At 34.4% G+C, this 27,866-nt stretch overlaps 1 protein-coding gene across 3 annotated transcripts in view; it reads left to right on the top strand.

Annotated features, from left to right (window-relative positions):
* The window catches only part of PTPRQ (protein tyrosine phosphatase receptor type Q), a 217,499-nt gene that overhangs the window by 37,585 nt on the left and 152,048 nt on the right, over positions 1–27,866 (top strand). For all 3 annotated transcript variants that reach the window (XM_037845990.1, XM_037845989.1, XM_037845991.1), the window contains exons 10-17: positions 1,469–1,649; positions 3,076–3,237; positions 3,342–3,521; positions 4,113–4,220; positions 4,369–4,650; positions 19,332–19,514; positions 19,926–20,027; positions 23,042–23,162. In XM_037845990.1, coding sequence (XP_037701918.1) covers positions 1,469–1,649; positions 3,076–3,237; positions 3,342–3,521; positions 4,113–4,220; positions 4,369–4,650; positions 19,332–19,514; positions 19,926–20,027; positions 23,042–23,162 — 1,319 coding nt within the window. The remainder of the gene's footprint in view (positions 1–1,468; positions 1,650–3,075; positions 3,238–3,341; positions 3,522–4,112; positions 4,221–4,368; positions 4,651–19,331; positions 19,515–19,925; positions 20,028–23,041; positions 23,163–27,866) is intronic.

The raw sequence follows: 27,866 nt of genomic DNA, 5'->3' as shown, positions 1-27,866 counted from the left end.
CTATGTGTGAAGACAACCCAAACACATGTAAGATAATTAAAAGACAGGTGTATAGAAAGTTATAAACAGATAATAAGTATGTTATGAATTAATTATAAATTCTCAGGATATAAGGGCATAGAATTGATGAATAATAGAAGAATAGTTTTTTTAAAAAGAGGGCTTTGAGGTAAGTTTTGAAGCAGAATTTTAAAAAGCATTACCTAAAGGAGAAAAATTTGATTTTGCAACATTTTCTCTTCTTCAAAAATTACTTTATTTCTTAAAATTTTAAACAGGTACAAAAGTAGAGAAAAAGAGAGTAAAATGGACCGCCAGATTCAATAATTATCAACATTTCCCCTCTTGCCTCATTTCTTTCTTATTATTGCTGCTGCAGAATTATTTCAAAATTAATTCCATACCTCACCTCATTTTGCTTCTACCTGCCTAAGCATGCATCTCAAATTATAGCCAGTTTTACCCACTCTGTAATGCCATTACCATAACTAATAAAATTATTAATATTTTCCTGGTACCCTCTAATATATAGACTATATTAAAATTCCCCTGGTCTTCTCCAAAGTCTACCTACATTGATAGGTTTGTTTTAATTAGAATCCATACATTGTATTTGGTTTTTAAGTCTCTTAAGGCAACATTTTCTATGATTAATGTTCAGTCTTATTTCCAAGTCCACATTTTACACAAAATTATCTAGTATTGTTATTTTCCCACTCTCTTCGAATCAGTTATACTGTGTGGAAAGGGGAAAGGAGGAGAGTCATCTTGTTATCCCAACAAAAATTTCTGCTGTATACATTTGTAATCTGCTCCTGATGTTTTCTCTACAGTATATGCCACTTTGGTGAACTTGGCATATGTGAGGTACATATGGGTTGTAGGAACAGATGGAGCCAACATATTCCTTAGGTCCAGGTCCTTGGATAGATCTGCCATGAATCCTGTTTGAAAAACTTGTCACCATGCAGTTTTGTTCACGTGTGTAACTTCACTCCGTTACAGATAAATTACTATCAATGATATGTATCAAGAAGGCATACAGGCTTCTCAAACATGGAATACAAATAAGGATGCATACGTAGGGAAACAAGACATGTTTTACTAAGGCAGTATGTCTAGAGCGCTTACATTTTGGGGGTGAACAACTAAAATTACTTCAGTCATGCTTAATTTTACCATTAAGAAACTAAATCAAGTCAGAAACAAACAAGTCTGGTTCTTCCCCCGATACAATGTTGGTTTCTTAGGGTATAGTAATCATCACAATGTGTTACAAGAATGCAGAATTTTAGTAGATTGAGAATGCAGTCTTGGAATGTGAAGGAGGCAAAAGTTGTGTAAATAATATTATCATTTAAAAAGCGTGATTCCTACATCACAACTTTGTAATCTAATAGTTGATTTAAGCCACTATTAAGTATAACTATCACAAGGAGTATTTGTAAATATCTATTTTTGCTTACAGTACATAAATGACCCCATTGCTCTAGAAACTGTGAACATAGTAGAGTCAATGGCAGGATTATACGAGGGTTCAGCAGAGATATCTTCTGACCTGCACTCATTTGCTTCAGTTGTGTATAACAGACTTCCACATAAGAGTTTTCCTGCAAGAAATAGAGCTGAAGGACAGCATACAACAGCTGGTAGGTAAAAGTTTTATTTTCTATAAAGTACATCTAAACCACCAGTACTTCTAGCACATACATGAACTTTAGCTTAAAGTTCAGCCAAATTATTAATGGTTCATAGGCTGGAGTCAGATTATTTTAACTGTCGGGTAACCTCGAGCAGCAAATGGAAATGCCACACAAGCAGGAGCTGGCCCCTTCTAACCCATTTGACCTTCCTCCTAGAGAAAGTAGCACCCTAGAGTCTCTGGCCAAGCTGCATAGACAATCAGTTATTACAGTTGCCAAAGCAGGTGTGATGGGTAGGGATTAACATATCTTCAAATCATTTACAGGCCCCATGCTCTCTGCAGCTTTTGACTAATAGGTTTTCAAATGTCAGTAAAGGCAAATAGGTCAGAAAGTTACAACTCTAGTGCGTGGGTGATAAACAGGTGTAGGTGACCCATTGATGTGGTGATGTCATTAGTGTATACACTTGTGCTTCAGGGTCAGCGGACCTTATTGTTTCTCAAAGAAGAATGGTCATTTATAGCAAATGAAAATACTTTGTTAGCTGACACAGATCTAACTTCTCTCTCTGGTTTTCCTAAAATGTTGTGAGAGAAAGATTATATTTCATTGCCTTTTCTCTAAGTCATATTTGCCACATTCAAAATTAAAAATGTTATTTTATTTTTGGTCGTCTTAATCCAAATGGTGTATAATAACTAGAATTTGTTAATTTAATACATTGATCCTTTTCTATTGTGAACAGTACAGTGGGAGCAAAATTAAAAACTAAGAGGCCTAAGGTTTTTGATGCAGATGTTTTCTTAAATACTTTGATGGTCTAAAAAGCTAATTGACATTTTTTCAGAAGTATAAGTTCTAAATAAAGTAAAAATACTGATATTATTTGAAATCTTGGTTCAGATATGTGTGTGTGTGTCTGTCAGTTATCCAAGCTTTCTTGCTTTAAAGCATTATTAGGTTTAATGAAGGCATGCTAAATTTTGAATCCAAATAAAAGTCTTATATCTATAACTCAATTAATTAGAATATATATGATTTATTTCTATAATTTGATTGGCTATTATTGCCTACTCCATCTTTTCAGAAATAATTCTTACAAATCTCTTCTAGAATGTTATGTTTACTAAAAAACTATTCTTGTGTTCAGGAATAGTGTTTAAGAATTAGCAGAACTATATTATGAGCACAAAGTATTTATAGGTATTGTTGAGGAGGTATTCAGAATTCATCACAATATTCAGTATAATCTCTGAGTGCAAACAATGCTTTTATAATTATTATTAATTATGCACTTTTTTCATATAAAGGAATGTATACAGAGATTAACGAATAATGTGAAGTCAGGTTTAAGATATCACTGTGTGGGCAAAAAATAGTTTTGATTATAGATCCAAACATATTTTTTGTTTTCTCTGATTTCAAATAGTAGCTACAAGAACTCAGTATATCACTGACATTGCTGCTGAACAGCTGTCCTATGTTATCAGGAGACTTATACCTTTCACTGAGCACATGATTAGTGTATCTGCTTTCACCATCATGGGAGAAGGACCACCAACTGTTATCAATGTTAGGACACATGAGCAAGGTAAGAATGTATTTTCTTTGAAATAATCACCTGAAACTATTGCTCCTGAAATTGTAATACTTTTTTCTTTTCATTCCTATTAATTGTTCATTCTTCTTTTCAAGTGCCAAGCTCCATTCAAATTATAAACTATAAAAATATTAGTTCTTCATCTATTTTATTATATTGGGATCCTCCAGAATATCCCAATGGAAAAATAACTCATTATACAATTTATGCAATGGAACTGGATACAAACAGAGCATTCCAAATGACTACTCTAGTTAACAGCTTTCTCATAACAGGTAGAGCAAAGTTTTATTTGCTATTGTTTTTTAACATTTCTAATGAAAAAATATGCATCTCTCTATTGTCAAGCACTGCAGAACATGTGCTGCATCATTCCAATTCTGCGGTGCTATGCTGCCATGGATATCTTGAATAATTCCTTCAGAAATATCTTTATTAACTGTGTTTTCCTTTAACCATGTTTATCCACAAAGAAATTAAAATCATCATCAGAACACAAGTTTCATAGGAATATACTTAACCTAGGGGATTTTATGCCTGGTACATCAAGAGAACTCAATATTGAAGGCCTGAATGAATGAGTGTAAATATAAATTGAAGTAATTCAGCTGAATGGTGTTTGTCAAGTCAACTATACCCCTTGCAGTGTGCCAAACATTATTTGAATATTTTTAGAATATTGTCTTAATATTTTAGGAAATAACTAAAACTTCATCAACATGGAAAGACTCTCAAGCCCAAGGAATTTGGGGAGATTGAATAGCCAGTTCCCAAAATAAATTATTTTCACTAGGCTGATGTTAAATGGCACTCATCCTGGACTGTTATTTTAAGAATTTTAAACAAATTTCCTGTTGTCCTTATAGGATTAAAGAAATACACAAAATACAAAATGAGAGTAGCTGCTTCAACCCATGTTGGAGAGAGTTCTTTGTCCGAGGAAAATGACATCTTTGTGAGAACTGCAGAAGATGGTAAGAATATCAGGTTCAGTTTTAATACATAGAAACAAGTGATGTTGAGTGCTTGTGCCATTTTTCCTTATGCTGTGTTTAGTGCCAGAAGCAACAAGCATGGAAAAAAAAACCCATATGTATTTAAAATTTAGTTTTCTTCCCCCAGAGCCAGAGTCACCACCTCAAGATGTTGAAGTAATTGATGTTACTGCAAGTGAAATAAGGTTGAAGTGGACACCACCTGAGAAACCCAATGGGATTATTGTTGTTTATGAAGTGCTCTGTGAAAATATAGATACTTTATTTATTAAGAACACCTCAACAACGAACATAATTTTAAGGGACTTAAAACCTTACACCCTGTATAACATTTCTGTAAGGCCATATACCAGATTTGGTCACGGCAACCAGTTATCTTCTTTACTTTCTGTAAGGACTTCTGAGACTGGTAAGTTGTTTGTTTGTTTAATAATTTACAGTAACACACAGTAAAAACAGCTGACAGTTGGCATATTGTTCATATTTCACATTACCTGAAAGCCCTCATTATTCCCTTTTGTATAATCCAGAAATTTAATTGCTTTTTCTGGTAAAAGTGTAGGAAAAGGCTTGCTCTGCAAAGTTTAAAAGTTTGATGTACATGTAAGGGGGCTCCAAAATAAAAGTCAGTGAATTTTTCAAATAAAGGAACTTGAGAAACCAAAAATTCCTTCAGACGGAGTACCTGTAAGTTTTGGGTTAAATAACTGCTTGCTTTCAAATCAGGTGAAAACAGCATAAGAATAGATGCTTCTACTCTAGTGAGGTACGTACATAAATAGAAGTGTAGAGTGGGAACACAGACAAGGGCATGTGTGGGAAAGCCTAATGAAGGAGGTAGCACTTCAGCTAGATCGTAATGAGAAGGACAGAGTGGGCAGGAAGGTGTCATAGAAGTTATGGGGTCAGGGTAAAAGAGAATATCCAATCTAGAGGAAATAATACAAGTGAAGAATTTCTCATACTTCAGTTTCAGTGGAGCTGGAGCATACAACACAAGGCAAGGGATTCTTCCTGATGATCTTAGTTTATTGTTTATATTATGTTTAAAATCATATATTGGGGGCACAACTCTTAGGCCAATTCTCTAATAAATTCTAAGAATTAGTATCCAAATGTAAAGTTACTATTTTATTTCTAAATTTAAAAGAATAAATGTAAAGAGTGTGGGAAGATGGCAGAGTAGGGAGCTCTAGGACTCAATCCTTTGACCAGAACAACTATAAAAAGGCAGAAACATCTGTTTTGAAACTCTGGAGGCCAGAAAAGCTCTGTACATCCGAAGAAAAGTAGAAGGAAAAGGCTGATAAATTATGGTAAAGAATAGCAAATTACTCTCTCTACGTGGCAGCTACAGGTGCTCATACGCCCCTCACCCCCCAACTCTTGCACAGGCCATTGTGGAGTCCAGCCCCTGGCTAGCTGCTGGTGACAGAAAGGGATGTAAAAATCTTCTTCCCAAAGAACAGAAGTGGGCACAGTGGATCACCGATCATAGCTTTTAACTGCAAATTCTGATTGCTGGGAACCTGGCTCTGAGGGGAGCCATTGCTTCAACCTATCCTAATAAGAGTGGTGGCAGCCATTGTTTCAACCCACTGTTTCACATTGGGGTGGTAGCAGTGGAGATTTAAAGATGCTGTACTTCTTCAGGTGGCAGGGGACAGTTAGCTGAAGGGCTACATATGCTGGGAAGGCCAGGGAAGCTCAGCTTTAGGGATCTATCAGAGAACCTCTTGATCCCTTTTCTGATCCCCTCCTAGTGTACTCTGGAGTTGGTCTGCAGCCCCTTTCTGGGTCTCTGGCCTGTTTTGGCTGGGAAAGACTGACTTGGGAAAGGCCTCTCCATTGTGTCCTCCTCCCAGAACTTGCCCTCCAGGCAAAGCAGTTAGACAATGAAAGGAGAGTAAAAAGCTATAAAGGTAGACTGTCTGGCACAAGGGCCTGCTGGCTTCAGACACCCTGGAGAAGGAGATCTGTCTCCTGTGAAACAGAGGAGACAACCAAACTTCTGTAAACAGGGGAACTCTGAAACAACTAACAAGCAAAAGACCAGAACAAAATAGAGCCCCAGAAAGACATGGAAAACTCTGCACACTACATTTGCCTTGAGCAGACCTTCCTGATAGGAGGGCTGAAGCTCCAGAAAATCTCTGTCTTATCACCAGCTGGTTTCAAAACCAATGAACAGACAACTCGGGGAGTAAGTCCCAGAGTTAATGGTTTAAAATATTGACAAGTCCAATGTGCAACAAAATAGTGCAAGACAAAGAAAGAAAGAGGAAGTGATGAACCACCCAAAGAAAAAAGATAAAAATCCAGAAAATACCAATAAAGAAGAAGAGAATGTGGACATACCAAGCAAAGCTTTTAAAAAATGATCTTAAAAATGCTTAAGGAGATGAAGGAAAATGCAGAGAAAGAAATAAAGGATATCAGGAGAAAAACAATGAGCAATATGAGAGTCTTAATAAAGAGATAGATATTTTAAAATGGAATCAAACAGAACTACTGGAGTTGAAGACTATAATAACTGAAATGAAAAACACCCAGGAGGGTTTCAAGAACAGATTGGACCTGGCAGAAGAAAGAATCAGTGAATTTGAAGACAAAACACTTGAAATGAGTCAGGCTGAGAAGCAGAAAGTAAAATGAAAATTAAAAATGAAAGTAGCTTAAGATGCCTTCCATATGCATACCAATATATGCATTATAGAAGACCCAGAAGGAGAAGAAAGAGAAAAGGGCAGAAGGAATATTCAAAGAAATAATGACAGAGAATTTATTTCCCAAACTTAGCAAAAGATGTGACTATGCATATCTAAGAAGCCTAGAGAACACCAAACGGGATAGACATGGAGAAAAATACACCCCAAAATATATTGATCACACTGTCAAATTCAGAGGACAAGGAGAGAGTTCTGAAAGCTGCAACATACAAGGGAACCCATGGGAGCAAGAATGCAGTGGGTTGAAAAACTTAAACTGCTGAAGGAAAACAACTGCCAACCAAGAATCTTATGCCCAGTGAGACTTTCTTTCAAAAATGAGGGTGAGATATAGACATTCTCAGATAAACGAAAGCTGAGGGAGTTCAGCATCACCACTAGCAGTACTAAATAGAGTTCTTCAGACTGAAAGAAAAGGACCCTAGACAGTGGTTCAAAGCAGCATAAAGAGATAAAGAACTGAAGTAAAGACAACCATTAGGGTAATCATACGTGCCAGTATTATTGTAGTGTATTGTTTGGTATGTAACTCCACTTCTTCCTACAAGTGCTAAAATGCAAATGCATTAGAAGTAATGGTAAATCTATGTTTTTTGAATATGCAATATACAAAGATATTGGTGGTACCAAGTACAAAAAAAAAATGTTGGGGAAACAGAGAGGTATAGGAAAAGTATATGTGCATGGTATTGAAGTTAAGTTAGTATCAAAACAAATTTGATTGTTTTATATTTAGGATGCTGAATTTTAACCCCATGGTAAACACAAAGAAAACACCTAGAAAATATATCCAGATAGAAATGAGAAGGCACTCAGTATGGTACAACACACAGTATCAAATAAATTTAAAATAGGCATTAACAGAAGTGAGGGACAAAAAGAGATGTGACTTACAATGGATAAACAGCAAAATGGCAGAAGAAAATTCTGTATTATCAGTAATAACTTTAAATGTAAATGGATTGATCTCTCCAGTAAAAGGCAGAGAGTTTCAGAATGGATAAAAAAGCATGCCCCTACTGTATGCTATTTGCAAGAGACTCACCTTAAATTCAAATATACAAATAGGTTGAGGGTGAAAGGCTGGAAAAAATATATACCATGAAAATAGTAACCAAAAGAGAGCTGGGTTTGCTGTATTTATATTGGATAAAGCAGACATTAAGTAAAAAGCAGTTACAAGGGAAAAAGATGGTCATTAAATACTGATAAAAGGGACAATTCAGCAGGAAGATGCAATAATTATAAATATATATGTACCTAATAGTAAAGCCACAAAATATTTGAAGCAAATACTGACAGATATGAGGATAAAAATTAATAATTCTACATTAAAAGTACCACTCTCAATAATAGATAGAACATCTAGTTTGAAGAGGAATATGGAAGTACAAGACTTGAATGATACTCTAAACCAACTAGATCTAACAGAATATATGGAACATTTCACCCAACAAGAACACAGAATATACATTCTTCTCATTTGCTCATGGATCATTCTCCAGGACAGACTATATATTGAGTCACAAAACAAGTCTCAATAAATTAAAAAATATTGAAATCATACAATGTGCTTTCTCCAACCACAACAAAAATCAGTAATACAGGGAGCAGTGGAAAACTCACAAATATGTGGAAGTTAAACAACATACTCTTAAACAATCAGTGGGTTAAAGAGGAAATCAGAAGTAAAATTAAGAAACATCTTAATGCTTAATGAAAAATGAAATAAAATTACAAAATTTATGGGCTGCAATTAAGGCAGTGCTGAAAGGGAAATTTATAGCTCTACATGTTTACATTAAAAAAAAAGAAAGACTTCCAATTAGAGACCTAACTTCAAAACTGGAAGAACTAGAAGAAGAAGAGCAAACTAATCCCAAAGTGAACAGAAGATAAATGAATTAGAAAACAAACAAACCCAATAGAAAGAATCAACAAAAACAAAAGTTGGTTCTTTGAAAAACCAATAAAATTGACAGATATTTAGCTAGACTGACAAAGAAAAAAAGAGAGAGGATACAAATATCTAAAATCAGAAATGAAAAGGGTGACATTGCTACCAATCTTGCAGAAATAAAAGGACTATCTATAAGAGAATACTATGAATAACTATATGCCAATAAATTAGATAACCTAGATGAAATGGAGAAATTCTTAGAAACACACAAACTACCTACATTGACTCAAGAAGAAATAGAAGATCATGAAAAACCAATTACTAGAAAAGAGAATTAATAAGTAATCAAAAACTTCCCAACAAAGAAAGCCCAGGACCAGATGGCTTCACAGGGGAATTCTACCAAACATTCCAAGAAGACTTAACTCACATTCTGCTCAAACTCATCCAAAAAGTTGAAGAGGAGAGAACACTTCCTAATTCATTCTACAAGGCCAACATCACATTCATACCAAAGCCAGATAAAGACACTATAAGAAGAGAAAACTACAGACCAATATGTCTTACTATTAGTTACAAAAGTCCTCCATGAAGTAGTAGAACCAAATATAATAGCATGTTAAAAGAATTATACACCATGATCAAGTTGGATTTATCCCTGGTATACAAGGATGGTTCAACATCAGAAAATCAATTAATGTAATAGACCTCATTAACAGAAAGAAGAAAAAAAAACACATGATCATCTCAATTGATGCAGAAAAGGCATTTGACAAAATCCAGCACCTCTTCATCATAAAAACACTTAATAGGAATAGAAGGAAACTTCCTCAGTGTGATAAAGGACATAGATTAAAAGCCCACAACTGACTTCCTATGTAAGGGTGAAAGTCTGAAAGCTTTCCTTTTAAGGTCAGGAACAAAACAAAGTGCCCACTGTCACCACTGTTATTCAAAATTATACTAGAAATTCTAGCCAGAGCAATTAAGCAAGAAAAAGAAATAAAAAGCTTTCCAAATTCAAAGGAAGAAGTAATATTTTCCCTATTTGCAGATGATATGATCCTATATAGAGAAAATCCTAAAAAAATCCACAATAATACTCCTAGAAATAATAAATGAATTCAGCAAAGTGGTGGGATACCAGATCAACACCCAAAACTAAGTGGTGTTTCTATACACAAGCAATAAACAATCAGAAGAAATCAAGAACAAAATTCCATTCACAATAGCAACTAAAAACATCAAATACCTAGGAATACATCTAACCAAGGATGTAAAGGACTTGTACACAGAAACTAGAAAACATTGCTAAAAGAAATCAAAGAAGACCTAAACAAGTGGAAGTACATTCTGTGTTCCTGGATTGGAAAACTAAATATCATTAAGATGTCAGTATTACCCAAAGCAATTTATATGTTTCATGCAATCAAAATAAAATTTCCAACAATTTTCTTTGCAGAAATGGAAAAGCCAATCATCAAATTTATATGGAAGAGACAGGGGCCCCAAATAGCTAAAACCATCTTGAAAAAGAAGAATGAAGCAAGAGGACTAACACTTCCCTATCTTAAACTTATTACAAAGCCACAGTAATCCAAACAGCATGGTACTGGCACAAAGACAGACATATAGACCACTGGCATCAAACTGAGAGCTCAGAAATCCATCCTCACTCTTATGGCCAACTGATTGTTCATAGGTTGGTAAAGACCACCCAATTGGGAAAGAACAGTCTCTTTAGCAAATGATGCTATGAAAAATTGGATCTCCATTTGCAAAAAAAAAAAAAAGAATGAGGGCCCCTACCTCACATCATATACAAAAGTCAATTCAAAATGTAGCAAAATCTTAATATAATAGCCAGCAGGCTATCAAACTCCTAGAAGAGAACATAGGGAAGCATCTTCAGGACCTTGTGTTAGGCAGTGGTTTCTTAGCCTTTACATGCAAAGCACAAGCAGCAAAAGAAAGAAAATAGATAAATGGGATCTCATCAAAATTAAAAACTTTTCCATCTCAAAGGACTTCATCATGAAAGTAAAATGACAACCTATACAATGGAAAAAATATTTGGAAGCTACATATCTCCAGAGTATAACTAGAAATTCTTCAACTTAACAACAAAAAGACAACCCAATTAAAAAATAGGCAAAAGACTTGAATAGACATCTCTCTAAAGAAGATATTCAGATGACCAGAAAGCACATGGAAGCATGCTTAACATCCTTACCCGCCAGGGAAATGCAAATCAAAACTACAGTTGAGAAACCATTATGCACCCATTAGAATGGAGAAGATGTGGAGAAACAGGAACACTCACTCATTTCTGGTGGCAATGTAAACCTGAGAATTGCTGTGGAAGAGTTTGGCTGTTCCTCAGAAAGCTAATTATAGAACTACCATATGATCCCACAATCCCACTGCTAGGTATATACCCAGAAAAATTGAAAGCAGGGACTCGAACAGATATCTGCACACTGATATTCATAGCACCAATTTCTTACAATTGCCACAAGATGGAAGCAACTCAAGTGCCCATCAACCAATGACTGGATAAATAAAACGTGGTATATATACATATGATGGAATATTATTAAGCCATAAAAATGATTGAAGTCCTGATACATGTGACAACCTGGATGAATCTTGGAGACATGTTGAGTGAAATAAGTCAGACACAAAACACATATTGTATGATCTCACTGATTTGAAACAATTAGAATAAGCAACTCGCAGAGGGAGAATCTAGAAATAAGTTAAAAGGGGACAGATTGGAGATAGGGAATGGGAAGTTAAGGCTTAAAATGCACAGAGTTCCTATTTAGAATGATGGAAATGCTTAAGTAATCTGTGGTGGTGGTGGTAGCACAGTATTGTGAATGCAGTTAACAGCTCTGAAATATATATCTGAATATACTTAAAAGGGGATAGATATGTTAGATTGTATATTTGGTAACAGAATAATTTTTTTTTAAATGCATGGAACTACACCTCAAAGTGAACCCTATGTTAAACCATGGACTTTAATTAATAGTGCAATTATAACAACATGCTAGCATCAATTGTTTGAAATGTTCTACACCAATGTAAGTTGTTGGTGTTGGGGTAGTGTATGGGATACTGTATTTTATGCACGATTGTTTGGTAAGCTCACAACTTCTCCAATCAAAAGGAAAATTTTTAAGTGTAAAAAATGAATAAATATATATTGACCAGCTGGCTGAATTATACACAATTGCCATTATTATAGGTCATAAACAAATATAGGCAATTTCATGTGGTTCAACCAGACACCAAACGTGAGGCTCCTTTGACCTTGAGGATGCAGTAGTCTATTGAGGTCTACTAAAGCAATTCACCTTTGAGTGAAGTTGTTCTCTTGAGGCTTTTCACAGAAGTTAATACAATAAGATGCCAAAAAAGTACTCCTAGAGAGTGGCTAATACTCTTAATTTCAGGAATAAGAGAGTGATGAAAGGAGCTTCAAGAGTTACCCCTCAAAGTGGAACATAATTGATATGAAACTATACATTTGCATGTTTCTTTGATTTTATAGATATTGTATTTTACATAAGTATTTTTTGAGAATATGCTTACTCTTTACCTGATCCAGTTTTATTTTACACCACTGCAAGGAAGGGTAAAATTGTATTTTGAATACCTGCTAAATGCCATGATCTCTGCTAATGGCTTTCAAACAAACTGCCTTGTTAATTCTAGAGTAAAGCATTAAGATATTATCTCCATTTTCTTTAATGAAAAACCCTGGCTCTGAGAGTTTTATCCTTCAACAAATATTCAACGGAATATTTATAACATACCAGAATCTACTGGGAATACAATAGCATAGAAGAAAACAAATTCTCTGCCCTCCTAAACTTTGTATTCATTGAGGGTGGTGTTTAATACGCTCTAGGTCATTTAGCTGGTAAGTGCTGAAGCTGGAATTGGAACCCAAATCTATCTGACTGCAAAGCTCATTTCCTTTCCACAATACTATGCTGTTTGGACTCCATTAATAAAGCTGGTAAATTATAAAATATATCTAGGATCTTTCTGTTCACTATCTGTTGCAATGATATTTTGCTGTTGGACTAATTTACAGCAAGGGAAAAGAAATTGATAACTTTCAAAGACACTGTTATGAAATTAAACACCATCATATTAATTGGTGCTTATCAAGAATTTCATTTCTTAAGTGGTCACAGCGTCAAGAGCAATTTATCTTTAATGATCATTTGTAAAAGTCTTTTTTTTGTAGTCATCAATTGTAATGATTATATCCATGTAATCTTTGCTTAATATTGAAAAAGTAAATTTACTGTCTGTTCCATTATTAGTTAGGTGAGTCTAATTCTAAACCAGGATAATAAACCCTAAGTGAATAGAAGAATTTAACTTGAGAGGTGATTTAAAATAAGAATTTTATTTTTGGATGGTATCTTTAAAAATGTAAATGTCCCTTCATTTTACAGATGAGGAGACCTCAGACTATTTGAGTAAAATGACTCATAAGTCATAATAGTTAAGAAATAAAGTTGAGATATGGCTGTAAGCTTCCTGATCCCTTTTCAGGGTTTGTTTTAGAGGCCACTGGGTTAGCGAGGAAAAAAAAGAGAAGGGGGAAACAACTTATCTCAGAGCTTACTAACCCGTACCTATAGGCAGGCATATTGGGCAGTGTTGACACTAGACTCTTTAGAAGAAAAAGAGGTCTGTTAACATATATTATTCAATATTCATCCTCCTTATTTCCTGCTCTCTGCCCTAACTTAGGGTACTCACAAGGTCTTTGCATTTTCCATGGGAATAGAAATACTGTGCAATAGAATCTACTTTACTGACTTTTCCTAGATCGCATTTGCCAGCACTGAGCCACCAATGTTAGCCCCTCTTGCTACAGGAGGAAGCTAGACTTTATATAGGGTCTCAAGTTGTCATCTGAAGCGGGATGTGCTCAAGAGCAACTAGCTGACATCTGTGACCAGGGCTCAATTTTCTTATTGTATTTACCCTCTACTCTTGTGATAGTAACAAGGGTCTACTCCTCAATATTGTAACATGAAAAAATGATGTTTAGTTCTCAGTAAAGTTTCAGTACTGCTAATTACAATATGGGAATAAATTATTTATTCAGTGCTTTATCTTCTTTAGGGAGTCAGAGCTTACTAATGCTTGGAAGTAAACCAGTCTTGTGTTAAGACAGCAAAAATCAATACCAAATTGATCCTGTGTGTGTGTGTTTAAATCATAAGGTGTACAAAGGTTTACAAACAAACTTGTTAATAGTTTTTTTTCTTTTCTCATTTTTAGTGTGTAATAATCACACAAGGAGCTTTAAGAAATTCTCATGCAAATCACCTCTTGATGCTCTATGCCTGTTCCCTTTTCTTTTAAGATTTAACTTTCTTAGAGCAAGCCTTTATCAAAATGCTTTGAACAGGTCTGATTTTGGGCACCAACCACTAGTGGATAGTAACTTGGATGTTAAACAAAATTTTGTGCAGGATTCCAAATTTATTTGTATTAACAAATAACATTTCTTAGTTTCTTTATATAACCTTAAAACAACGTATGCCAAACAACGTATTTTGGCATATTCAAAGTTAACTTCCCTTTTTAGTATCATCATGAGCTACATTAATTTTTAAATTTTATCAATTTTACTTTTTTAAATTGTACTTATTAAATAGATTCCAACTGATTACAATGATTCATTTTTATTTGAGTTATTGATTTTACAAAATGCTTCTATAATTGGAAACACTCTTATGCCATTTCAATAAGTCATTCAAGTCTGTCTTGCTTTATCTTCCTGAAAATCCAGCACTGGTTATCCCCTGAGGATAAGTGAATAAGAATACAAAATCTAGCAGCCTGGAACCGGGGAAGTTTATTTATATCCTGACTACTGGTGGTAAACAAGAAACTCAAGAAGGACAACTCAGTAAATTCCAATGATAGAATTTTTCAAAATAAGAAGTTATGCTGACTTAGGAAATTCAAACATGGCATCACTAGTTTTTTTTTCTTTTCTTACAATTCCAGAGATTTTCAATCCGATCTTCTTTTCCCTAGCTGTAAATTTCTCCCTTGTTTTTAATATATTCTACACAGAAGATTTGTATGACATTCATACTCTGCTACCATTGTTCTAGGCACTTGGATACAGCAGTAAAAAAGGCAAAATTAACATTCTAGAAGCGTAATAGAAAATAAATCAGGAAACAAATAACATGATATATGATTTTTTATTGCTTTCAGTTCTATAAAGAAAAAAATAGCAAGGAAAGAAGTGGGGACGTTGCTATTTGAGATAGAGGAGTGGGAAACGGCCTGTGGAGGTTGTATTTGTGTAACGATATTAATGATATATAGGATTGAATTAGATGAAGATCTGAGAGAAAAGTGCTTCAGAAAGAGAAATAGTAATTTTCAAATTCCTGAAGTGGGAAGACACTTGATGTGGTCAAGAAAAGAAGAACATTTCTGTCATTTGAGCAAAAAATAGCAGATGAGGAAAGGCAGGCATGCGGGGACCATGCTGATTCTTGAGTGCCATTCCAAAGAGTGTGGTGTTTAATTGAATTATAATGAGAAGCCATTGGAGAATTATGAAACAAGAACAGGATATATTTTACATTTTTAGAAGGAAAAACAAGATTGACTTACTAGGTTTTTGCTCTAGGATCCTGGTAAATGGAGGTGCCATTTATTTAGATGGGGAAGAGATAAGTTTGGAGGAAATTCAGGAGTTCTCTTTCAAAGTTGTTTGAGATATCCAAGTTACTGTCATGAAGGCAATTGTATATAAGTCTGAAGCTAAGAGAAAAGATCCAGAATTGAAGGCATCTTAATTTGTAGGCAACTCTATAGCTCTGGTATTCAAAGTCAAAAAACAAGAGATATTCATATACGAGTGAATGTAGACAGAGATGAGAAAAAGGAAATAACTATATTCATGGGGCAAAATGACATGTGGCGCTTGGGAAGTCAAGGGCTAAGTGGAAGTGGCCAGTGAGGTATGAGGAAAATCAGATCATCTCTTGGAAGTCAAGGAAAGAAAGATTTTCAGGTAGAAGGAATTTATTTCCTTTGTCAATTGCTGCTGATGAGTGAAGTAACATGAAGGCATGCAATTGATTAGTGCTTTGGCAAGATGTAGGTTGTTGAGGAGTTTACAAGAGTAGGTTACATAGGAAAAAAATGGGGGGAAATGCCCAATTGAAATGGGTTTAAGAAGAATGATAGATAAGAAAGTGGGAAAACTTGGATAAAGACAAATCTTATTTCAGAATTTTTATATAAAGTGGAAGATAGAATGGGCCAGTAGCTAAAGAGACAAGTGGAATCAAAAGAGATCTTTATTTTTAAAATGGTAGATATTATATTATGTATGTATCATGCATAAAGATAGAACTAAGTCTATGAAGAGAGAAAAAACTAATAGTACAGCAGAGAGAAGAAAACTTCAAATGTAAATTCTTTGGATAGACAGGAGGAATGGAATTCAGTGCAGAAGTAGAGGGCTAGGCCTTGGAAAGGTGTAAGGAGGACACACAGTTAAAGGAAAATTGGTGGTAGGGAGATACAGGAGTTCCCTTCTGATTGTTTTTATTTTCTGAATGAAATGAGAAGTAAGGTGATCAGCTTAGAATAAGGAGAGGGAGGGATTGAGATTTGTGGAGAGAGAAAGTTGTGAAAACACACATAAAAGTGTGGGAGAGTGAAGTAACTGAGAAAATATATAGGCTTCCAGGCAGTGCAAAACATCCACTTGAGATTTGAGGTTATAAATTTAAGTGAGACTAGTCAGCATGAAGTGTTTTATTTAATTATTTCCAGCTGTTTTATTGCAGCTGCAGAACCAGCACATATTTGGTTTAACTGAAATTTGGATTTTGCAAGAAAGTAGGATAGAAAGAGAAGGAATTGATGGGGATTTCTAGGAAGTGATCATAGTGATAGACTACAGACTCTAACCTGGGTAAGTAGGGAAATGAGGACATAAGAGAAGTGATGGATGGTGTGATTTTGATGAGGGTCAAAGGATTTTTGAGTTAGGAGTACAAGGGTCAGTGAGCTGGAAATACAGGAGGTAGCTACCAAAAAGAGGGAAACTTGAAGTTACTGGTAATGACAAGGTCTTAGGTGTAGCCAGTGATTAAAATGATATAGAGGAAAAGATTGTTGGAATTATGGCGATATTATATTGCTATATATAGAACAATGCAAAACTAGACATTGAATTACAATCCTTCCCACGTCTTCAAAAGTATCATTCCAATGTCAGTTTTTGTCCTATTAAGTTTGCCTTAGATGCTACGTACCTATCACTGGTAACAATTTAAGTGGTCACTGCATCAGTACTTTCAAGGCTTCTGAATTTTACTTCTCTACTAAATTTATTAGTAGCAATTTTTATATATCCAATGTATTTAGAATACTAATAGCAAGGTTTGATTATTTCCTTTTGAAAATAAAGAATCTTATCCAATCAAGACTCTGTAAGGCAATAATGTTTACACTTATAGCTCATATTGTTCAACCCTCTGTATTAGTTATTAATGTTATTGTTCTATGCAGGCTATTTTTTTAAACTGATTATCTTTTCACCTGTAGCTTTTCTTCTCTGGTAATTATTTTTCTGCCTAAAGTGAATTTCATTTATTGAAGATGCAATGGTGGTATTCACTTGTCTTCTGATTGTCTGAAAATTATTGTTATTTTTCTCTTGTTAATTTTTTGGGGAATAGAATTCCAGTTGCTTTCCAATGATGTCGTTTGTCAGTCTAATTGTCATTCCTGTGTAGATTATCTGTCTTTTTCTGTCTGCTATAAAGATCTTTTCTTGTTTGGTAGATTCCTTGAACTGAAGTTTGTGCCTTTAATTCCATAAGTTTCAGCCATAATCTCTTCAAATATTTCTTCTTTCTTATTCTCTTGATTTTCTTAATCTAGAAGCCAATTTTAGATGTGCATATTCATGTCTTTTGCTGAGTTTGGGATATTTTCTGTCATTATTTCTTTGAATATTCTTTCTGCTCCTTTCTTTCTTATCCTTCCTGGACTCCCATAATGCATATATTGGTAAGCTTGATGGAGTCCCAGAGACCTCTGAGACTAGTTTTGCTTTTTCTAATTTATTTTTCTTTCTGCTCCTCAGCTTGACTCATTTCAATCATCTTGTCTTTGAGTTCACTGATTCTTTCTTCTGTCAGCTCTAGTCTGCTGTTGAAACCCTCCTGGAATTTTTCATTTCAGTTATTATGGTCTTCAAATCCAGTAGTTTTGTTTGGTTCATTTTAAAAATGAATGTCTCTTTAATGAGATTCCTGTATTGCTCATTCGTTGTTTTCCTATCCTTTAGCTCTTTCTCTGTATTTTCCTTCATTTCCTGGAGCATATTGAAGACATTTTTTAGAGGTCTTTGTCCAGTATGTTCTCAGTCTGGTCTTCTTTGTTGCTTTTTTTTCTTATTTTTATAATAATGGATGGGCCATTATTTCCTGTTTCTTTGTTTGTCTTATAATCTTGCACATTGAATGTTGTAGTATTTTAAAATGTTCACTCTGGGATTTAGTCCCTGACCTCTCTGATTCTTGAATTTGTATCTAGATAGTGATATGACAGAGATTTTCTTGAATGACAAGAGTTAAGAAAACCAAACAAAGCAATGCAAAGAACAATTTTCACAGTCTTTGCAAACTGGCTTTGCATTGGCCTGTGGGGTGTTCACCTTCAGAGTTCAGCCCAAGGTGAATATAAAGTACAGTGTCCTCCTTGTCTTTTCTGAGCCTGTGTCTAGCCCAGGGCTTGTGCTTGCTAGTGGCCTTAGGAATTCCGTTTACAGGAATTTGACTACCCCTTTACTCCCTATGAAATAAACTTTCTCTCCCTCCCAGGTGTTCTATCGCATGATTTAAAGCTGGCAATCCTTTGTCATGGGCCACTTTTGACTTCATTGTTTCATACACTGCTTTGGCTGTTTGCAAGCTGCTTTTGTTTGTAGGACAGGTTCTGGGAAGATGAGCCAGAGAGATGTTCCTTGTTACAGTCTTTTAGCCTGCAACTTGATAGATTGGTGCTGTATATCCATGGGCACCCAGTATGCACATAGAGGTCACTCTCCCTCTGGAATTGGGCCAGAGACCCACAATGGATGCATAGACTAACTCACACTGGATGGGGGAGGGAGAAAGAGAGGTGATAGCAATTGTGCCAGGAACTTCTACCATTTTTCAAGCTGCAATTTTTTTTTTTTTTTGTTAATTTGGCCTTCTCTCATACCTTTACGCAACCCTGTTTTCTGGAGTTTTGAGTAAGATGGCTCTGCCAGTTTTTGCTAGTTGTTCAGATTCTGTGGGGGAACAGCACCCTGGAGCATCTTATGTCATCATCTTGATCAACCAGAGGGTGGGATTGTTTTATACATTTATATTTTTGTTTTTTTTTCAGTGCCTGAGAGTGCACCAGAAAATATTACTTACAAAAATATTTCTTCTGGAGAAATTGAGCTATCATTTCTTCCTCCAACTAGTCCCAATGGAGTCATACAAAAATATACAATTTATCTCAAGAGAAATAATGAAAATGAGGAAAGAGCTATAAATACAACCTCTTTGACCCAGAGCATTAGAGGTAAAAAAGAACATCTAGTGTTGGGTATTTATATTTAAATTGTCAGTGTCCTTTAACCCATGCAAGTATATTCACACAATGGTCATAAATTATTAGGTTGCTGTTAGGTTATTATAAATGTTAAGTGAAATCATTTTATAAAGACTATGACAAATTCGGCTTTTTATTTAAATAAGCTAAGAGACTATTGCAGGTCACGTAAAAGAATATTCTAGGTCATTTGTCTTCCATATTACCCTACATTATCTGTCTTCATAATAGGAGCTTCCATTGCCAAAGACCTACATTTCCATTTAGTTTTCACTTTTGGAAGATTGTTGAGTTGAAGGTCATTTCACAGCTTATCACTGTATATGTATAAGATAACAGATATTTTGTGAGCTTCAATATATCTATTTTATTTCTACTTAGGGCTGAAGAAATATACCAAATATATGATTGAGGTGTCTGCTAGTACAATCAAAGGTGAAGGAGTTCGTAGTGCACCCATAAGTATAATGACTGAAGAAGATGGTAAATATATACATCAGTGTATTGATTCTGTCACACTCCAAAAAATGTGTATATAGAATGAATACCTAACATAAAAATTCCACTAGCCTCGGGTATCAGTTTTCTGCCATATTAGCATTACCCATAGATTGCGGTGTCATGGTGTAAAAGAAGCTAGCAGTCAGATTTACATTCATTAGAATCATGTATAAAATACTTTTCTTGCATCTTATATCATCAGTACTCCATAAATATCAGTAATATTTTTGCCATGGGAATTTTTAAGGCAAAAAATGTCATTTGAACATTGATATTTGTTATGACTTTGCTTTTCAACTTTTACATTCATAAAAATAGCCACTTAATATAAGTTTTGTATTAGATTCTGTTATGTCACCTTTCATCATTTTTTTTTAATGGTATTAGGATTAACATGATAATGAATTCAGGCTCCTTTCCAGGGCTCTCTGATTGGCCTGGATGCTATTGCTGAATGTTAATAGACTTCATATTGAATATTTAAGCATACCTTTCCCTAAACTGAACAAAATCAACTTTATTACTAAGACCGCTTTACACTGTTTCCTTACCAATTTATAGCATGTATCATATAGCATATATCATAAAAACATTGGCTTTTGAGATATATACATTTGGGATTCATATTTTATGTTTTATAAATCTTATATTATGAGAGCAATTATTATTCTTCTGTAAAAGTATATCATATTGCCACAATAGGTAAGCTCAAATGTATGATGAGTGTCTATAGGGTATCTTTTTTTTTTTTTTCTCTCTCTCCCTTTCTCTCAAGTTTCCCCACCTTCAAGTTAGGTTGCACCTGTAAATGTTTAGAGTACAGAGTCATTCACCAGGACTAGACAGTTCTAGAAGAAGGAAGTCTTTTCTCTGGATTGCTCTTATTTAGTTCAAAATAATAAAGTCATTGGAAACCTCTTCCTCTTTTTCAGACCACTCCTTATTTTCAACCTCCACACCTTTTTGTAGGGGTTCTGGGTTGCTCTAACTCCAGATGTCTCTTATGGGTTAGTCTTCCCTAGTCATTGCCTATTTACAATTCTTGCTCCCCATCACAACATATCTGTCCTAATTTTCATAATTAGATTATTCCTGCTCAGAAAGTGAAAATTAACTTAATAAATAAATGGATAAAAGGTAGGGGAGAAGATTATCTCTCCTTTCTAACATGGGTAATAACTAAGATAATATCTATTAAATCATTTCAGCAAAGCCCTTCTGGAAATAGTGCCTACTTCTTTATATTCTAATCTAGTGAAATAGTCCTAATGTTGAGAATTTGAAATCTGATATGAAGTTTTAGATATAAAGAAAATAGCCAAAGGTATACTAAGGTTTAAACATAAAAATGCTAGGAATTATCTGATATTTTGTGCAACATCTTTTTTTTTAATGTAATTTTATTGAGATATCTTCACATACCATACAGTCATTCAAAGTGTACAACAGTTGTTCACAGTTTCATCACATAGTTGTGCATTCAACACCACAATCAAGTTTTGAACATTTTCATTACTCCAAAAAATAAAAATGAAAAATAATAAAAATAAAAATAGAAGAGAACACTCAAAACCTCCCATACCCCTCACCGTATAACATCTTAAGCATATAATAAAATAGAAATGCTTAATGACAAGATACGATGTTCCAAATCAATGCTATTTTTTATTAAAATCCTTTTGCCTTTTCAATAATAAAAACAAGTTATGTTTTACAGAAATATTAGGAAAAAAATTCATTCATTTATGTCTTGACAAATGAAAGAAAGTTGTCAGAGGTAATTCATATTCTAGGAAGCCCACATCTCAAAATGATAAATGGATTCTTATGATAATCAATATTTGATAGCATTATGCTTTTAGTACCAGTGAGGATAACAACAAGGAAAGTAATAAATACAGCTGTCACCATTATTCCTGAGAACTCATCTCATAAACCTTTCTTCAGTTCAATAAACTTTTTCTGGAAGAATGTTGTTACCAAAATAATTAACACACACACACATAAGTGCATGTGCATGAGTACACACAACCGTATCTGAGTTTATCCAGGGAAACAAAAATAAATTAAAATAATTCAGCTGGCATTTTCTCCAAATTGTTGGAATTACTGATTTATGCATATATGGTTCTATAAATTAACATAGCTCAAAAATCTGAGCAAATTCTCAGGATTTCTATTAGCCACTTTCCATGCATAACTGTGCCTATGAATTTAAATTTTAGTAAGTTATGTTTTTTATATGCATGAAATTGTATTTTAATAGTCTAAGACATTAATATGCTATTATACTGAGAAAATATCATTTTAATTATTTTATAAATGGAAATATAAATGTGGCTAATTAGTTTACAGTAATTTTTACTCTTTTTCAATGTGAATTGGCTAATGTATTTTAATCTTTACAGTAGAATAGCAGAATTAGAAGTAGATCCTAAACCGTCCATTTTCTGTTTTTGTCTGCATGGTGTTTCTTTTGTAATCCGTTAAATTTTGAATACTCAGTAGAGGGATTTTGATATTATCTTACGGTTTAATGACACAATTGAATTTGAGGAATGTAGTCTTCATTTGTGAGGTCAGTCATTTTAACTGATCTTCCAGTGTTATGCTTATCACTTTCCCACTTCTTTTTATTGTCTGGAGAATATTTCACTGTATGTTGTATTTCTTCACCCCAATAAAGCCTTTATTTTTATATGACAAGTTACCAAGATGTATTTGAACAGTAGGTGAATCACTGGTGACATACCCCTTGCTCTATTTTCTCATGAAATAATTTTTCCATGGATCACAGAAACAGATGTTCTAACACCACCATGCAAAATCTTCTTTTATCATCTCATTTTGAGAGTAAACAATACCTCCTGGAGAAAGGCACTATGCCTGAGTCATTTATCAGAAAGTTTATAAGAAAGGTTTTGGTAAATTTCCATTTGAACCTTTTCTTATATATGTTTAATAAAACTCATTAATCTGCACTCTTAACTTTTCAGCTCCTGATTCTCCCCCCCAAGACTTCTCTGTAAAACAGTTGTCTGGTGTCATGGTGAAGTTGTCATGGCAACCACCCCTGGAGCCAAATGGAATTATCCTCTATTACACAGTTTATGTCTGGTAAGAATTTTTTTTTTTTTTTGGAAATGGTTCTGAGAACAAGTATTAATCTGCAACATAATAGGAATGTAGGTTGTTTCTTTTAATTTCAAAATGTGATGCTACATTAGGAACCTGATTATTAATATAATTATTAATATGCCTTTATTAAAAAACAAGTTTTCCCCATATTATATAGAGGTCCAAGTACAGTCAAAATATAATTTTTATAATTAAAATTAAAACATAATTAGGTATTATGAATAATAATTTCTGCTCTTGAAAGTCATTGACTTATCAACTTATATAATGCAAACATATTATTTTTAAACTCCAGTAAATCTTTACACAAATACTTCATATCACTGTCTTTTTAAAAGTTTCCTTGAGCAGAGTAATTTTAACTACATGTAGAATAAAAAGACATTTCAGAAGTTCCCTTATTTAAGTTCAAATTTCCATTCTAGTGTAAGCAGTATATATTTTTATCACTTTTTCACCGAATACCTACTTATGCTTCAGTTGTGAATAAGATGAAATCCTGTGATGCATATTTCATTTAACAACATGGCTATGTCCTGCTTCATGAAAATTCAGTAGATAAAAATCCTCCCTTTGATCTAATTTAAGCCCTTTAAAAAACTTTCAACAAATATGTAACACATTTCCTAGTAGATTTTAAATAACTCAGAAAATAACAGTTTGTGCACTATTTTATAACAGTTTCTTACTTTTGTATTCCTGACTTTGAGGGTCTGGCACTGAGTAGAATCTTGAAGCCTTTACCTCCTGCTATTTAATGTTATACTTCCCTGTGTTCTCCATTGCCTGTTTGCTTAAACTAGGCCATGGTGTATTTGGGAGTGTCATAAGTGATACAAGTATAAAGGAGCAGTGGGAAAAAGGTTAACCTTTTCATTCATTCATTCATTCATTCACTTGACAGTATTGCTAGGGTATTTATATACCTGTGGACAAGACACACATAAGACCCCTACCCTCAAGGAACTTATATTCTCAAAGGCTAACTGAATCATATCCCCATAATCCAAAAAATAAGACAAAGTCAGTAAGGAGGGCTATTTTTGATGGAGTGCTCAAGGAAGTCCTCTTTGAAGTGGCATTTATCTGAACTCTGTATGACAAGAAGGAGCTTCTTGTCATGTAAAGATCTGCAAGGCTGAACTTTCCAGGAGGTGGGAACATCAACTTCAAAGGCTCTGGGGGAAACACAGCTTAGCATTTTGAAGACAGGAATGAATGAAGCCCAATGTTGCTGAAGGGTGGGGAACCAGAGAGTAATCCTGGGATCCAGATAAAGGTCAGGTGCCAAGCCACAGCAAGGATTTGCTTTTCATTTAAAATATAATGGGAGACATTGGAGGACTTTAAGTATATTGGCCTCTCATGGAGAATTAATTGTAGGGTACAAGGATGTTAGCAGGGGTACTAAATAGGAGGCTGTTTTAATAGTTTGGGCAAGAGATGATACTGACAATAGAGATTGGGAAGTAGGCAGCTTTGAGTTACATTTAGAGTACTTGAGTTAAATTTTATCTGACTGGACTTACTGATGGGTTGTCTGTGGGGATAAGAAACAGGAATGAATCAGGCGTGATTTCTAGATGTTTGAATCAAGGATAATGACTCCTAAATTTTTTGCCATCATTTACTAAGTTAGAAAAAAATTGAAAGTGAAAAAGGTTGAAGACTACGAGAATCAAGATTTCTCTGGTTAGGGTTTCCAGCTCCAAATTGTGAAAACAATCTTGCTCCTTTATACAGTGATCATACTTCTCTTCTTAGAGCCTCATGATAATTTTAGCATAATGTGAAGCACTCCAAGAGAGAAACACACATTAGGTAGCATTCTGTAAAGGATCTGTAGAAAAAAAATCTAGTTTTTTAATTCTGAACTTTATAAAGTACAGGATTTGTTGAGACGAAATAATGGAATTTGTATACATTGACTACATGTTAAGAGTATAGCAAGTTCTGAATGTTAAGTGCCATTCAGATGTGATATAAAACATGAACTTTTATTTTCTGTAATAAGTTCCTTGTTGTGTCCCCCATTTCAGTGATGGTGGGGTTTATAAAAGCACTGATTCAAGGTAGCTCATCTCTTTTCAAACTCTCGAGGTTTGGTTCAGTCTATTTTGGGTAATATTTTGTCAATTCAGATTTCAAGTCCCCAAGAGTCCTATTTATCTTCTCTTTCAAGGGGTATTCTCTTCCCTGTCTTTCTTCTTAAGTTGGCTTCTAGATGCAACAAAAGTCCCAACAAAGTGGAGTGAAGGAATCTCAAGTCTGTGATATTGTGGCTAATTCCTCCTGGCTCTTTTGGGAATCATTATGGCACCAACCTGCAATCATAGCTCCTAATTTCAAGATTCTTATTTTGTTTCATCTGTAATCCAACCCCAAGACTTATTCTAGCCCCCTGATTTACTTAGCACATCTGTCTCAACTCCCAGGTGTGTAGACAATGTTGACTTTCTCTGCACCAGTGTTTGGTGTGCCAGATTTGGGAAGATGACTTCCTCACCCTTTTCTTGTTCTGGCCTGCTAAAGGAGCCTGTCTATCTTGCTGGACATGGTGCCATACCGAACACAGAGATTTTACAAGCAGCTTGCCATTTTTCTCTCTATCCTGAGAAAAAGGAGCAAGCTCTCTTGCACTGGGATTTCCCTCCCAAAGCTCTCGGGTGTTTCCATCACTCCACCCTCACCCTAGTATCTCAGGACACAAGTCTGACTGCTTTGCCCTTTTCTTCTTCTCACTTTCTTGATGGTGCAAAAGCTTTTTCCTTTTCGTGACTGAGAATTTTCCTTTACTTCATGTAATCCTTCCTGCCTATACCTATGACATTGTAAAATTCTGTGGTCTGAAATCATACATGGTTAACTCTTGATGTGTAAAGGAAATATCGAAGCACTTCTCTTTCAACAAACTAGGCTTCCTTTTACACACACGTGTGCATGCACGCACACAAGTACATGCTATCTGCTTCAAGATCTAGTTTTTTCACTGCTGTATCTGGAACAACTACTTAAACCTAATCAAAATTTAATTAATATATGTTGAATGTATGAATAAATGAGGAATATATTTTAAGAGCTAAAAACTTAAAATTGACTTTTTCTCTTTGAATTTCTACCATAAGAGTAGCAGTAGTGTTTTTCCAGAAAATGGTTGCCTCAGGCTGAGGAGGGTAAGATCACAGGAAAACACCTTAACATGTTTAAAGAATATTATCTGTGATATGCTTAAATATATATAAATGATAAGGAGGTATATTCAGAGTTTTTTCTAAATCATTTTTTTACATTGTTGGAAGCTTAGGCATTTTAGTTAAGGGAATGGCCATAATTCTGGGCCCTTTGAGAATAACTAGTGCTTTTTAAAGAACTCTTAACATAATCAGTTTTATTGGAGGGATGAGTTTTGAGTTTGAGAGACATTTGAATTCTGGCTCTGCCACTTACTGTCTATGTGGAACCTTTAAAATGCTGACTAAATAGTGGCTGTCATTCTTGGCAGATCCTGGTTTCTGGGGTCCTGGTGCCTTGTGATTCTTAGTTTCCCTAAATTTGTTTTCTCCAATAATTACCAAGTTTTTAAGAACAATTTCTATGGATATTTGCTCTTTTTAATATGTCTGCAAAATGCAGGCTGCCTATCATATTTGTTAAACTGGGATCACTTCTGTCTTTGCCATGAATGCTTCTTTACAAAAGTAAAATGATCACAAATATGTATAATCATTTTATATCCACTTCTGTGTGAGCTACTTTTGGTGGTAGGCAATGTGGTCATAAATCTGCTTTAATCCACTGCATTTCAAAATAATTTGCCTCCTAAAGTATACTTTGTGAAGTAACTTTTTGTCACCTATCAAGATGATAAAGTAGCATTTTCTCTCTGTTATATTGATGGATTATACTCATATGCTTTGAAATAATACAGGGTCTTTGCATTCCTAGGACAACCACCATTTAATAAGTGGGTTTCTATTGGAACACTATAAGCTTATTCTTTTAATACCGTGTGGTATTGAGGAGAAGTGTGCTAGTAGATTGATGTAAAGCTTATTCATTTGTTGTATCATTGAATTCAACTTGGATTTGTTTAGCAATGTTGCTTTTATGTGTCAGTAAAATTTAACAGTAGTTTTCTGTTTATTGTACTTCTAAATTAATACCTTATATGTTGTAGCTAAAAGACCGTGGAATAAAAGTGATGCTGAAAATTCTTACTTATATATGGATATTGGCTTTTAAACCACTGCTCAATTTTCTAAGTAATAATTAATGGCAACTGTTTCTGAATTAGTCTGACAAATGTTTATACTCTGTGGGAAGATACAAAATACATAGAACTTTAAAGAGAACATACACAAATAGGAGTAAAATATGCACATGTGAAATAACTGAATGCTTAGCAATATATTAGGAAGTCAAAACAATTCTAATGCATCTCTCTAATAGATGTTATTGATCAAATAATCCTCTCCTGTAACGTAAAAGCTTACCTTTGGAATGGACATCTATATAGTCCTGTTTCTTCCAGTTATAAATGATTTTCACTCTATTAAAAACTGATGGTTGGAGCATATAAAATGTATCAGTAATCGTAGTAAGATGGAGGACATTTCAGATTTTCTGAATCTGCCTCCCATTTAGACTGAAGGTGGTAAGGTGATGAGTCAAGAAAGCATTATC

This window comes from Choloepus didactylus, chromosome 8, assembly GCF_015220235.1.
Source record: "Choloepus didactylus isolate mChoDid1 chromosome 8, mChoDid1.pri, whole genome shotgun sequence".
NCBI lineage: Eukaryota > Metazoa > Chordata > Mammalia > Pilosa > Megalonychidae > Choloepus > Choloepus didactylus.
Note: the sequence above shows the minus strand (reverse complement) of the source record. Positions and strands in the feature narration are given on the sequence as shown.